The following is a 12,088-nucleotide window of genomic DNA, read 5'->3' on the forward strand; positions in this document are numbered from 1 at the left end:
ACATCTCCAGGTACAACTGCGGAACTAATAATAATAATAATAATAATAATGAGTTATTTATACCCCCTCCATCTGGCTGGCTTTCCCCACTCTGGGCAGCTCCCAGCAGAATACAGTGGTACCTCTGGTTACATACTTAATTTGTTCCGGAGGTCCGTTCTTAACCTGAAACTGTTCTTAACCTGAAGCACCACTCTAGCTAATGGGGCCTCCCGCTGCTGCTGTTGCTGCCGCCGCCTGATTTCTGTTCTCATCCTGAAACAAAGTTCTTAACCTGAGGTACTATTTCTGGGTTAGCAGAGTCTGTAACCTGAAGTGTATGTAACCTGAGGTACCACTGTATTGAAAACACGATAAAACATCAAACATTCAAACTTCCCTGAACAGGGCTGCCTTCAGATGTCTTCGAAAAGTCAGATAGTTGCTTATTTCCTTGACATCTGATGGGAGGGCGCCACCACCGAGAAGGCCCTCTGCCTGGTTCCCTGTAACCTCACTTCTCTCAGGGAGGGAACCGCCAGAAGGCCCTCTGCGCTGGACCTCAGTGTCTGGGCTGAACGATGGTGGTGGAGACGCTCCTTTGGGTATACTGGGCCGAGGCCGTTTAGGGCTTTCAAGGTAGCTGGAAACCCAGGTCACATAGAAGCAAAGAGTTGGGAGGGATCAACCCCTGCAAGGCAGAACTTTTTTACCCGATGTGGGGCTTGAACCCAAGACCCTAAACTGCCTCGTGTTCCACTGACCAAGCTATGAGCCAACGACCGCATCATACCTTTAAAGCACAAAGCTCCCCTGCAGTGGAATCCTGGGAAGTGTAGTTTACCTGTCGCAAAGCTACGAGTCCCAGCGCCCGGAACAAACAGCAGTTCCAAGGAATCCTTTGGGGGGGGGAACCATGTGCCCTTTCTTAAAAGCAGAGGGTGGGTAGTGATCTGTCGGGGATTCTTTAGCTGACACTCCTGCAGGGTTGGACTAGATGGGGAGCCCTTCGAACCCCACAGTTCTCTGAGTCTATGAAATGAGGTTGGAGGGTTTGGTGTGGATGTGGCCTCTGTCAGAGGAGATGGCACTGGGCTGGATGGTCAAATAGTGAGTCGTGATGTAAGATAGTTCCTACTTGGGGACTTCCCTGGCTTTTTTCTGGCCCACGTAGGACCGGTCTGAATAGTTAGCCTTGGTGAAGACTTGACGTTTTCGTCCCCCAAAAAGTTTTTGAGTTTCTGCTGAAATGAGGCTGCATTTTATTGTTGTGTTTTAATCTTGTTTTTAAGTTGTATTTCAATCAGTTGTTTTAGTTTTGGTGTTAGCCGCCCTGAGCCTGGTCTTGGCGGGGAGGGCGGGGTATAAATAAAATTTATTATTATTATTATTATTATTATTATTATTAATATTATTATTATTAATATTATTTCCCAACCCCGTGCTCAGTTCCCAGGGGGCAGAGAAGGGGTCGCCAATGGGAGGGGGGCCTCCACTGGCTACGGCCATGGACTACCCCTCTATTCTGCGTTGGTCAGGCCCCCACCTGGAAAACTGTGTCTGATTCTGGGCGCCACAGTTTTAACAAGGATATTGACAAGCTGGAACGTGTGCAGAGGAAAGCGACCGAGACGATCGAGGGTCTGGGAAAACAAGCCTTATAAGGTCCGTTTGAGCGAGTTGGGGATGTTTATCCTGGAAAAGAGGAGATATGATAGTCATCTTCTCAGGGGCTGTCACATGAAAGATGGAGCAAACTTGGGGGTTTTTTTCCTGCTCTGGAGGGCAGGACTCGAACCCATGGCTTCAAGTGACAAGAAAGGAGACTCCGACTCAACATCAAGAAGAAATTTCTGGCAGTTAAGAGCTGTTTGACAGGGGAACGGACTTCCTCGGGAGGTGGTGAATTCTCCTTCCTTGGAGGTTTTTAAGCGGAATCTGTTATGGATGCTTTAGCTGAGATTCCTGCATAGCAGGGGATGGACTAGATGACTCTAGGGGTCTCTTCCAGCTCTGTGATTCCCTCGGCCATTGCTTGGAGGTAATGTGAGTTGCTGGTCCCATCACCTCCTGGCAAATAGAAGGGGAAGAAATGGAGGCAGTGAGAGATTTTACTTTCTTGGGCTCCATGATCACTGCAGATGGTGACAGCAGCCACGAAATTAAAAGACGCCTGCTTCTTGGGAAAAAAGCAATGACAAACCTAGACAGCATCTTAAAAAGCAGAGACATCACCTTGCCAGAAAAGGTCCATATAGTGAAAGCTATGGTTTTCCCAGTAGTGATGTATGGAAGTGAGAGCTGGACCATAAAGAAGGCTGATCGCTGAAGAATGGTTGCTTTTGAATTATGGTGCTGGAGGAGACTCTTGAGAGTCCCATGAACTGCAAGAAGATCAAACCTCTCCATTCTGAAGGAAATCAGCCCTGAGTGCTCACTGGAAGGACAGATCCTGAAGCTGAGGCTCCAAGACTTTGGCCCCCTCATGAGAAGAGAAGACTCTCTGGAAAAGACCCTGATGTTGGGAAGGATGGAGGGCCCAAGGAGAAGGGGACGACAGAGGACGAGATGGTGGGACAGTGTTCTCGAAGCTACCAGCATGAGTCTGACCAAACTGCGGGAGGCAGTGGAAGACAGGAGGGCCTGGCGTGCTGTGGTCCAGGGGGTCACGAAGAGTCGGACAAGACTAAAGGACTAAACAACAACAATGTGAGTTGCAGGCTGGCAAGACCTGAAAGGCATTGCATTTTCTGCCTCTGGATTGGAGAGATGGTTGGCTTTTGGATCAGTGGGGGAGCTTGTAGTTTGCATGCCGACAGTCCCAGATTCAATCCTAGGCATTTCCAGGTAGGCCTTGCCTGAAACCCCAGCGTGGTGCTGCCAGTCTGTGCAGGCATCTCTGAATTAGATGGGCCTGGGGTTCTCACTGCATGAGGAAGGATTCCTCTGTCCCTTCCTATTGATGGTGAAACACGGAGCGGCCATGTTGTGCAGGCAGATCTGAGATTTAGTTTATGGTGTCACCACTGCAGCCTGGAAGGCAGGTAGAGGGAGTCGGTGAAAGGGACCTCTGAGCAAATGCAGAGTTCTCTCACTGCTGCAGAAACTTCTCACCCCAAAGACTCCAGAGAGTTCTTGGTAGAATAAGATTGTCTGAGCTGATGATATTTGACAGCTTCATATGCCCCTAGGAATTGGCGATGGAGGGCAATCAGCAGATCAGAAGGCGGTGTGCTCTTTTTGAAGAACTCAAGCATTGGGCAGGATGCGTTTAATAAGATAATTGAGGGACCAGCAGCATCAAAGGGAAACCACAAAACTGCCCTATGCTGCAAGGACAATTGATGGGAACGGCTGCTCCTGCCCAAACGGCCCAATTTGGTGCCCACATAATTATTTGGCTGGAGGAAACGAGACCCAGCAGAATCCTTTATTCTCTGCCTGGCTAATCACACAGATCCTTACCAACCCTTATTTGAGGCTGCTTCCGGACAGCCCATTTCCTTGACCGTTCAATCTGATTTGCTTGCAGGGAGAGGAGATGACGTTTGCCATTTATGGAAGCATCCTTCCACTCCGATTCGTTTGTGGGGAGGTTTGAGGTTTGAAGGCGTCAGTGTCACACTTTCTGCCTCGTTTTCCTTATTACAAAAAAAAGCACCCCATTTAGCAGGGGAGCGGGTTCGTTGCGCCACCAGAAGTGCGCGATGGAGCCCCAAAATAGTGACAGTCTGGGAGCACCCTTTGTCTGGCAATTGAGCAGTCCTCCATGCATGCTTCAAACTTGGTTTCTGGCCATAAAAGCAGGAGTATTTTAGGATGTATTTTAATTGATTGCCTGATTTTTATGTTAATGTGTTATACATTTGATGTTAGCCACTCTGAGCCCGGTTTTGGGTTGGGAGGGTGGGATATAATTATTATTATTATTATTATTATTATTATTATTATTATTATTATTACTGTTATTATTATTACTGTTATTATTATTATTATTATTGGTTCATTCATACATTAAGTTGTGTTGGGAGTGGATTGAGAATCCATGTTGTTGTGAACATCCCTTGTCTGAATGAAAGTCTGGGAAGATGCGTTGGCGTTGGGAAGGAGGTAGTTCATAATTAGGAAATGATAATGACTTGCGCAAGCCCAATGTTCCCAGTATGTGCTTGGATCCGTCCTGCAAACTGCTGAGAATCTAGACTAGAGGCACGCCAGAGCTGCTTTTCATCTAGCTGTTTTGCACATCTGGAATTAAAGGGAGCTTCCAAGCTGTTGGGGGGGGTCCCCAAATTCCAGAGCCTCTCATTCAAGAGGCCTAAAATGGGACCACCGCAGCCACTGATGGTATCAGAAACCTGCCAGGCGTTCGCCAACTCAGATCTCCTTGGCGGTGTTGCTGGCAAACGGGTTGCCCCACCCCGATCCCTGGCAGGCTTCGTGCGCCAAGAGGATGTGGCCTGCTGGACTGAAAGGTCCATCCGTCGTTGTGCCTTTCGTAGTGTGTCCACCACATCCCTCCAGGAAGGCCTGCTAGGAGCAAGGGGATGTGTGCAGGCACTGGCTCTCTCCTGCTCTGGGCCCAAGCAGGTAGACTGCAGCTCTCCATGGAGTCTCCACAGCAGGATTAATGATAGCAGCCATCTTTCATCATGGTTGAAAGCAGGGGAGGTTAGATAATGATAATGATAATGATGATGATAATGATAATGATAATGATAATGATATGGTGGTACCTCTGGTTAAGAACTTAATTCGTTCCAGAGGTCCGTTCTTAACCTGAAACTGTGCTTAACCTGAGGTACCACTTTAGCTAATGGTGTCTTCCGCTGCCACCGCGCGATTTCTGTTCTCATCCTAAAGCAAAGTTCTTAACCCGAGGTACTATTTCTGGGTTAGCGGAGTCTGAAACCTGAAGCGTCTGTAACCCGAGGTACCACTGTAATGATAATTTATTATTTACATCCCATCCATCTGCCTGGGTTTCCCCAGACTCTCTGTGTGGCTTCCAACAAAAGATTGTTGTTGTTTAGTCGTTTAGTCGTGTCCGACTCTTCGTGACCCTGTGGACCAGAGCACGCCGGGCACTCCTGTCTTCCACTGCCTCCCGCAGTTTGGTCAAACTCATGCTGGTAGCTTCGAGAACTCTGTCCAACCATCTCGTCCTCTGTCATCCCCTTCTCCTTGTGCCCTCAATCTTAAAAAGATTTAAAACACAATAAAACATCAATTGTTAAAAACTTCCCTAAACAGGGCTGCCTTCAGATGTCTTCTAAAACTCAGATAGTTGCTTATTTCCTAGACATCTAATGGGAGGGCGTTCCAGAAGGTGGGTGCCACCACTGAGAAGGCCCTCTGCCTGGTTCCCTGTAACCTCACTTCTCGCAGGAAGGGAACCGCCAGAAGGCCCTCGGTTCTGGACCTCAGGCTGAACGATGGGGGTGGAGACGCTCCTCCTGGTATACTGGGCCTTTGAGGCTGTTTAGGGCTTTCAAGGTCAGCAGCAACACTTTGAATTGTGCTCGGAAATGTACAGTGGTACCTGTTATATACGCTGCAGGTTACAGACTCCGCTAACCCAGAAATATTACCTCGGGTTAATAACTTTACTTCGGGATGAGAAGAGAAATCACACGGTGGCAGCGGGAGGCCCCATTAGCTAAAGTGGTGCTTCAGGTTAAGAACAGTTTCAGGTTAAGAATGGACCTCCGGAACGAATTAAGTACTTAACCTGAGGTACCACTGTACTGGGAGCCAATGTAGGTCTTTCAGGACTAGTGGTATATGGTCTCGGCAGCCACACCCAGTCACCAGTCTAGCAGCCACATTCTGGATTAGTTGTAATTTCTGGGCACCACAATTCAAGAAGGACACTGACCAACTGGAACGTGTCCAGAGGAGGGCAACCAAAATGGTCAAAGGCCTGTAAACGATGCCTTATGAGGAATTGCTAAGGGAGCTGGGCATGTTTAGCCTGGAGAAGAGGAGGTTAAGGGGTGATATGATAGCCATGTTCAAATATATAAAAGGATGTCACATAGAGGAGGGAGAAAGGTTGTTTTCTGCTGCTCCAGAGAAGCGGACACGGAGCAATGGATCCAAACTACAAGAAAGAAGATTCCACCTAAACATTAGGAAGAACTTCCTGACAGTAAGAGCTGTTTGACAGTGGAATTTGCTGCCAAGGAGTGTGGTGGAGTCTCCTCCCTTGGAGGTCTTTAAGCAGAGGCCCGACAACCATATGTCAGGAGTGCTCTGATGGTGTTTCCTGCTTGGCAGGGGGTTGGACTCGATGGCCCTTGTGGTCTCTTCCAACTCTAGGATTCTATGATTTCCGGGTCCCCATGTAGAGCTCATTGCAGTAGTCCAAGCAGGCGATAATCAGAGCGTCTGCCTCACCCTCCCTGGTTAAGGCTATTCTGCTAAAGGGATCCATGAGGAATTGCTTCCGTCCGACGCCCAGATGGGGGCTAGGGCCAGAGAACTCCTCCGGGGTGGGGGGGACCCCTTAGGGATAGACCTATTGGATGTAATCTCGTAGATGAGAAAGATCTTCTTGGAAAGATCCTCTTGCCAAGTCTTCTGGCGAGCACATTAAAAGAAAGATGTTAATTATACTTTGAGTCTTTTCCTGTCCTGGAATGCCCTATCGGTCGGGTTTCATAGGCCTTCATCACAACTCTGCCCTCTGGATGTTGTGCAACTCCCATCAATGCCAGCCGGCAGCAGTTTGCGGGAGGCTCTCCTCCAGAATGGGGGCACCATTTTGTGCACCCCTGTCCTCCTCTGTTGTTCCCCGCCGGCTGCCCCCTGGAAACCTTTAAAACGAATGTGTTTCCACCTACGGTTTAGCCGCAGGCGGAAATCCACCAGGTGCAGATTCTTCTAACAGTCCCAGGAGAAGAAACACCACCTGTTGGATTTCTGCCCGCCGCACGGCTGCTTAAAGGCACAAGGCTTGCGCCACAGGGTGGGAAGGAGAGTCGTGGCGCACCCACAGCCAGGGAGGAGAAGGGGAGACGCGGGTGACACAGCGATGGGACCTCTCGCCAGCTGCAAGCTCTCTAGGTGTAGGAGGGAGGAGAAAGGAGTCGATATGGAGGTGCCGCGCCCCACTTAAGAACAGGTTTGGCTTTTTCCTGCCCCAACCTGCTTGCTGGAGGCTGGGAGAGAACATGAGGAGGTTTGGGACACAACCTCGGCCCAGCTGCTGGGTGTGGGTCTACTCGGAGCAGGGAGTGAGCGCGCTTATCTCTCTGATGTGGTTCTTTTGCACAAGAGCCGAAGCAAGCTTTGTCGGCATACGCGCCGCAGTTCAACAGGTGCTGTGCACTCTTCTCCTCACCGCCAGAGCCCACCAACCAAATATTATTTTCGGATAATAATCCCGTGTTTTCCTCCGGGATGCTCAAAGTGCGACGTCTGGTTCTCTCCCTCCCCACACAACAACCCCGCGAGGTGGTCTCATAGCTGTCAACTTTTCCCTTTTCTGGCGAGGAATCCTATTTGGAATAAGGGGATTTCCCTTTAAAAAAGGAAAACGTTGACAGCGATGGGTAGGCTAGGTGGAGAGACGGGCAGGGACTGGGCCCAATGTCACACCTAGTGGGCTTCATGGCTGAGAGGGGATTCGAACTCAGGTCCTCCAGGCCGTGGTCTGACACTCTAACCCAGTGGCGTCCAAAAATTTTTCAAAGAGGGCCAGATTTGATGAAGTGAAGGGCCGTGAGGGCCGTCCAAAGTTGTTAAACTTTTTTTAAGAATGCAGTTGTTGAGATTTCTTTAGGATTAAGTTGTTGAGGGTTTTTTAGGATTTTACCCCAGGAAATAAACAACCACAGGGGCCGGATTAAACCGACTGGCAGGCTGGATTAGGCCCCCGAAGCGGATTTTGGACATACCGGCTCTAACCACTACACCTCCCGGGCACTCGTGACTGTATTATATATCAAACTCAGTTACAAAAATCCCTGTGATACAAATACTTCTATCATTTTTCTCCTGCTGCTCCTATCTTGAATCCTGCCTGCAATTTTGTTTGTCTGCAGTGCTTTTCCAAAAAGCCCCCCATTCTTCTGTTAAAAGCTCCTTTTCATCTCTTAATAATGCTACCGACATTGCCATTTCCGCATAGCCCATTGGCTCTCAGTCCCCAAGCTTTTCGTTCGTCGCTCTGCCCATTTTCGCCTCTGGCCCTTCCCACCACCAGTTTGTGGCCCCCGGAAGGTCTTGTTGAGAAAGAAATGGAATTATTTTAAACTGTTTTTTATTTTGTATTTTTTCTTTTTCATTATGTAATACTGTGAAAACTTTAATAAATATTTATTTTTTAAAAAACAGAAAGAAATGTGGCCCTCAGGACCCTGGGGGGCGGAGGGAACCCTCACGAGAGTGGCCAACTTTCTCGGCACGCCTTGCTCCTGTGCCTCTCGCGAGCAACTCTGATCCGATTTTTCTGGCGGCCGAATATTTGTGAAAGGCAGAGGAGCAGCCTTGATGGCCTCTGGGAGGGTCATTTGGCGATGTCCTCTGTTTACAGCGCAGCTGTGTTCTTTTTTGGTTATCTGTTCCCGCTTCTGCGGTCGGCTGAAATACATCTTTCTGAGGCAGTTGATGGGTCAATACCTCTTGAACACAGGTCCACCAAGGCTGCAAAGGTGGAGCACATTTCGTTTATGCTTTTCAGGCTACCTGAGGTGAAAACAGCCACCTCCTTGGCTGCTTCCAGGCCTTGCTTGATAAAGCCAGCAGTTCCTGAAATCCTAATATCAACAAACAAAGGAAATCGAGCGAGAAAAGCAGCCAGACCTTGTGTTTTTTTGTGGAGAAATGGTCTGTGACCCAGCCAAAAAAAAAAGAAGACTCTGAGTTCTGGCTGTGTGCGGAGAGATGTACCGTATTTTTCGCTCTACAACACGCACCAGACCATAACACGCACGTAGTTTTTAGAGGAGGAAAACAAGAAAAAAATTATTCTAAACAAAATAGTGGATATATGATTTTTGTGGTTCATGCTGTGGCCACAGACATGTGATCTGACAGTGAGTTTGGAGTAGCCCAATGCAAAAATCCCGAGGATCCATGTGGATCCATGCTTTGTAACCACGGAGGAGGGAAGGAAGGGGAACCATGGATCCTCTGCTCACGACTGCAGCAGATCCCCCCTGCCACCCGCAGGCATTCGCTCCATAACACGCACAGACATTTCCCCTTACTTTCTAGGAGGAAAAAAGTGAGTGTTATGGTGCAAAAAAATACGGTATGTTTCTCATGACCTTGAGGTTCAGGGTACTTCTGAGCATGGACAGAGCAGAAAATTTCTGCATTCAGATAGGTGCGCGGTTGCCACCTTTCCCTCCTGGGCAGAGCTCTTGCACTCTAAAGAATTGGTTGGCAGGCAGAAATCTGTCCGTGGAAGCTTCGAAACAGGCTGCACCTGGTGGATTTCTGCCCAAAGCAAGTTATTCAAAGATCAACTGCTGTGGCTTAGAAATCCTGCCTTAAAAGTAATAAAATAAATTGCCTGGGTTGCTTACCGACGAGACGGCACTTGCAGTAAGTTGCACTTTGGCAAGAAGTATTAGCAAAGGCAGCGTGTGGCAAGAAATTATTTTATAGCTGCTTGTTAATAGAATCTGGCAAGGAGACCGGCAGCCCAGCGGTGCGTACGAAAGGGCATTGCACAAAAGGGGTGTCTTGGGCCGAGTTGCACATTGGACGTACGTTGGGAGAAATTCGCACTGAGGACTCAGAACTCGCAAGCTGAATTTGAGATGAGAGAAGCGAGAGGCTGGCGTTTGCCCCTCCCTCTCTGTGGGGCGGCAGCCCTGCCAGGCTCAGTGGGGCGTCTGCCAAACCCAGGGCGAGGCACATTCCTGTAGGTAAGGCAAGCAGTTCCTGGGTTTGAAACTTGAGAAGGCAGCTCAGCGGAGGAGGGCAGCTGCTAGGGCTGAAAGGCAATGATCTGGACAGTTTGCGGTGGGACATCCCGGCTTGCTAATGGGGCGGGGCAGCACTGCTCTGAGGTTTCTGCCCTCCGCACTGGAGGTCAAGTTTCTCCCTTGAAATCGAACCAGTGCCTGAGTTTGCTTCTTTCCTCCTCCCTCCTCCCTCCCTTTTCCTTTAGTGTCGTATCTTTTACACTGCAAACCTGAGGTGCAAGAACTGTAAGCCCGTCTTCCTGGAGCCTTTTAGGGGGCAGGGGGTAGCTGCTGAAGAGCTACAATTAAAAAAAAACACCAGCAAAATTATTTTATTATTATTATTAATTGAATTTATATACCGCCCTATACCCGGAGGTCTCAGGGAAGAACGTGCTTGTTCAATCCTGGCTGTTCCTTTGCCCTCAGAGATTCTGGGAATGGCGGGTGGCAGGGCCTTCTCTGTGGTGGCCCCTGAGCTGTGGAACTCCCTCCCACCCAGGGCATCCAGTGCCCTCTTTACACATATTTTGGAATCATTTTTATTTGAGTTTACAAATACAAAATTATAACAATCCAAATGCATATCCATATATAGATTTCTCTTAATCTCCAGATTCCCCACCCCTTCCGTGGGTCTTATTATCAACATTTACAACTGCAAATTATTCCATAATCTATATTTGATATCAATCCATATTATCTTTGTTACATTACAAGTGAGATTAGAAGCCTGCTAATGTTTCCATCTGCTTGCAGTCGTCTTCTAAATAACTTACAAATTTTCCCCATTCTTTTTTAAAGTTTTTTTTCTTTTGGTTCTTGAGTTTTCCAGTCAGATTTGCCATTTTGGCATAGTCCATCAGCTTAGTTTGCCATTCCTCTCTGGTAGAGACTCTTTCGTCTTTCCATCTCTAGGCTAGTAACATCCGAGCAGCTGTTGTCCCATAAATAAAAAGTCTTTTCTGATCTTTTGGTATGTTGCTACCTATAATTCCTAATAAGAAAGCTTCTGGTTTTTAAACAAAGGTTATTTTAAACATTTTTTTTATTTCATTATATATCCTTTCCCAGAAAGCTTTTCTTACTTCACACGTCCACCACATATGATAAAAGGTACCCCTTACGCATTTTTTTTCGGAAGCCGAACGTGCTCCATTTTGAGTGTTACACTTCCGATTTGAGTGCCACGCTTCCGTTTTGGGTGTTAGGCTGAGGTCTTTCTGTTTTTGCTATTTATTTTGCCTTTTTGTGGCTTTTTTGTTTTGCTCTTGTGACTGTGTGCAACCCAGTTCAGCTACTGATGTATTGGTTGTGTGACGGCAGCACATTGTTTATTGCTTTCATTTTATGGATCAACGGTCTCATTACATAGTGAAATTCATGTGAAATTGCTGTTTTAGGGGTTGTTTTAAAAGTCTGGAACGGATGAATCCGTTTTGCATCTGTGGGAAAATGCGCCTTGGTTTTGGAACGCTTTGGTTTTGGAACGGACTTCCGGGACGGATTAAGTTTGAGAACTAAGGTACCACTGTAGTTGGCGGACACAGGAAGCAGGAGGTGGATCGCTCGGCCAAACGGTCTTGCCTTTGTTTCCCCCCGCTAATCTCTCTCTCTTTCTCTCCCCCCGCAGGTCCATCACCACAGACCTCAAAGGGGACGTACATTCTGGTTCCAGTGGGCAAAGCCATGGACGGAGGGCTCTGGTCAGCAGAGGTGACCGACACAGGCACAAACACCATATCCCTGCGGGTCAACACCTCGCCCAACGCCGTGATCGGAAAGTACCAGTTTGGGGTCAAGACGCGAACCAAGGCTGGCGAGTACCAGATGCCCTTTGACCCCCGCTACGATATTTACATCCTCTTCAATCCCTGGTGCAAACGTAAGTTGGCCGGCTTTCTTTTCTCTCTCTCTCCCTCTTTATGTGCATGTGTCAGTAGAGAACGAGGCTCCTAATCTTAGGGTTGTGGGTTCGAGACGCATGTTGAGCCAAAGATTCCCACATCGCAGGGGGTTGAGCTGGATGACCCCTCGGGGTCTCTTCCAACTCTGATTCAATGAAGCTGCAGCGGTTTCTAATAGCCAGTAATTGGAAGTGTGTGCTGTCTCTGGCAGGGGAGGCAGAAAATAGCCATTGGGGTCAGCGGCATCAATTTATTAGAAGAATTTCATTTATGAATAGATAG

General features: G+C 48.2%; 1 protein-coding gene across 1 annotated transcript in view; it reads left to right on the plus strand.

Moving 5' to 3' along the window:
* The window catches only part of TGM1 (transglutaminase 1), a 53,625-nt gene that overhangs the window by 21,558 nt on the left and 19,979 nt on the right, over positions 1–12,088 (plus strand). Inside the window, exon 4 of the mRNA XM_082197595.1 lies at positions 11,533–11,784. Coding sequence (XP_082053721.1) covers positions 11,533–11,784 — 252 coding nt within the window. The remainder of the gene's footprint in view (positions 1–11,532; positions 11,785–12,088) is intronic.

Source organism: Podarcis vaucheri (assembly GCF_965113315.1).
Source record: "Podarcis vaucheri genome assembly, chromosome: 13".
In the NCBI taxonomy this organism is placed as follows: domain Eukaryota; kingdom Metazoa; phylum Chordata; class Lepidosauria; order Squamata; family Lacertidae; genus Podarcis; species Podarcis vaucheri.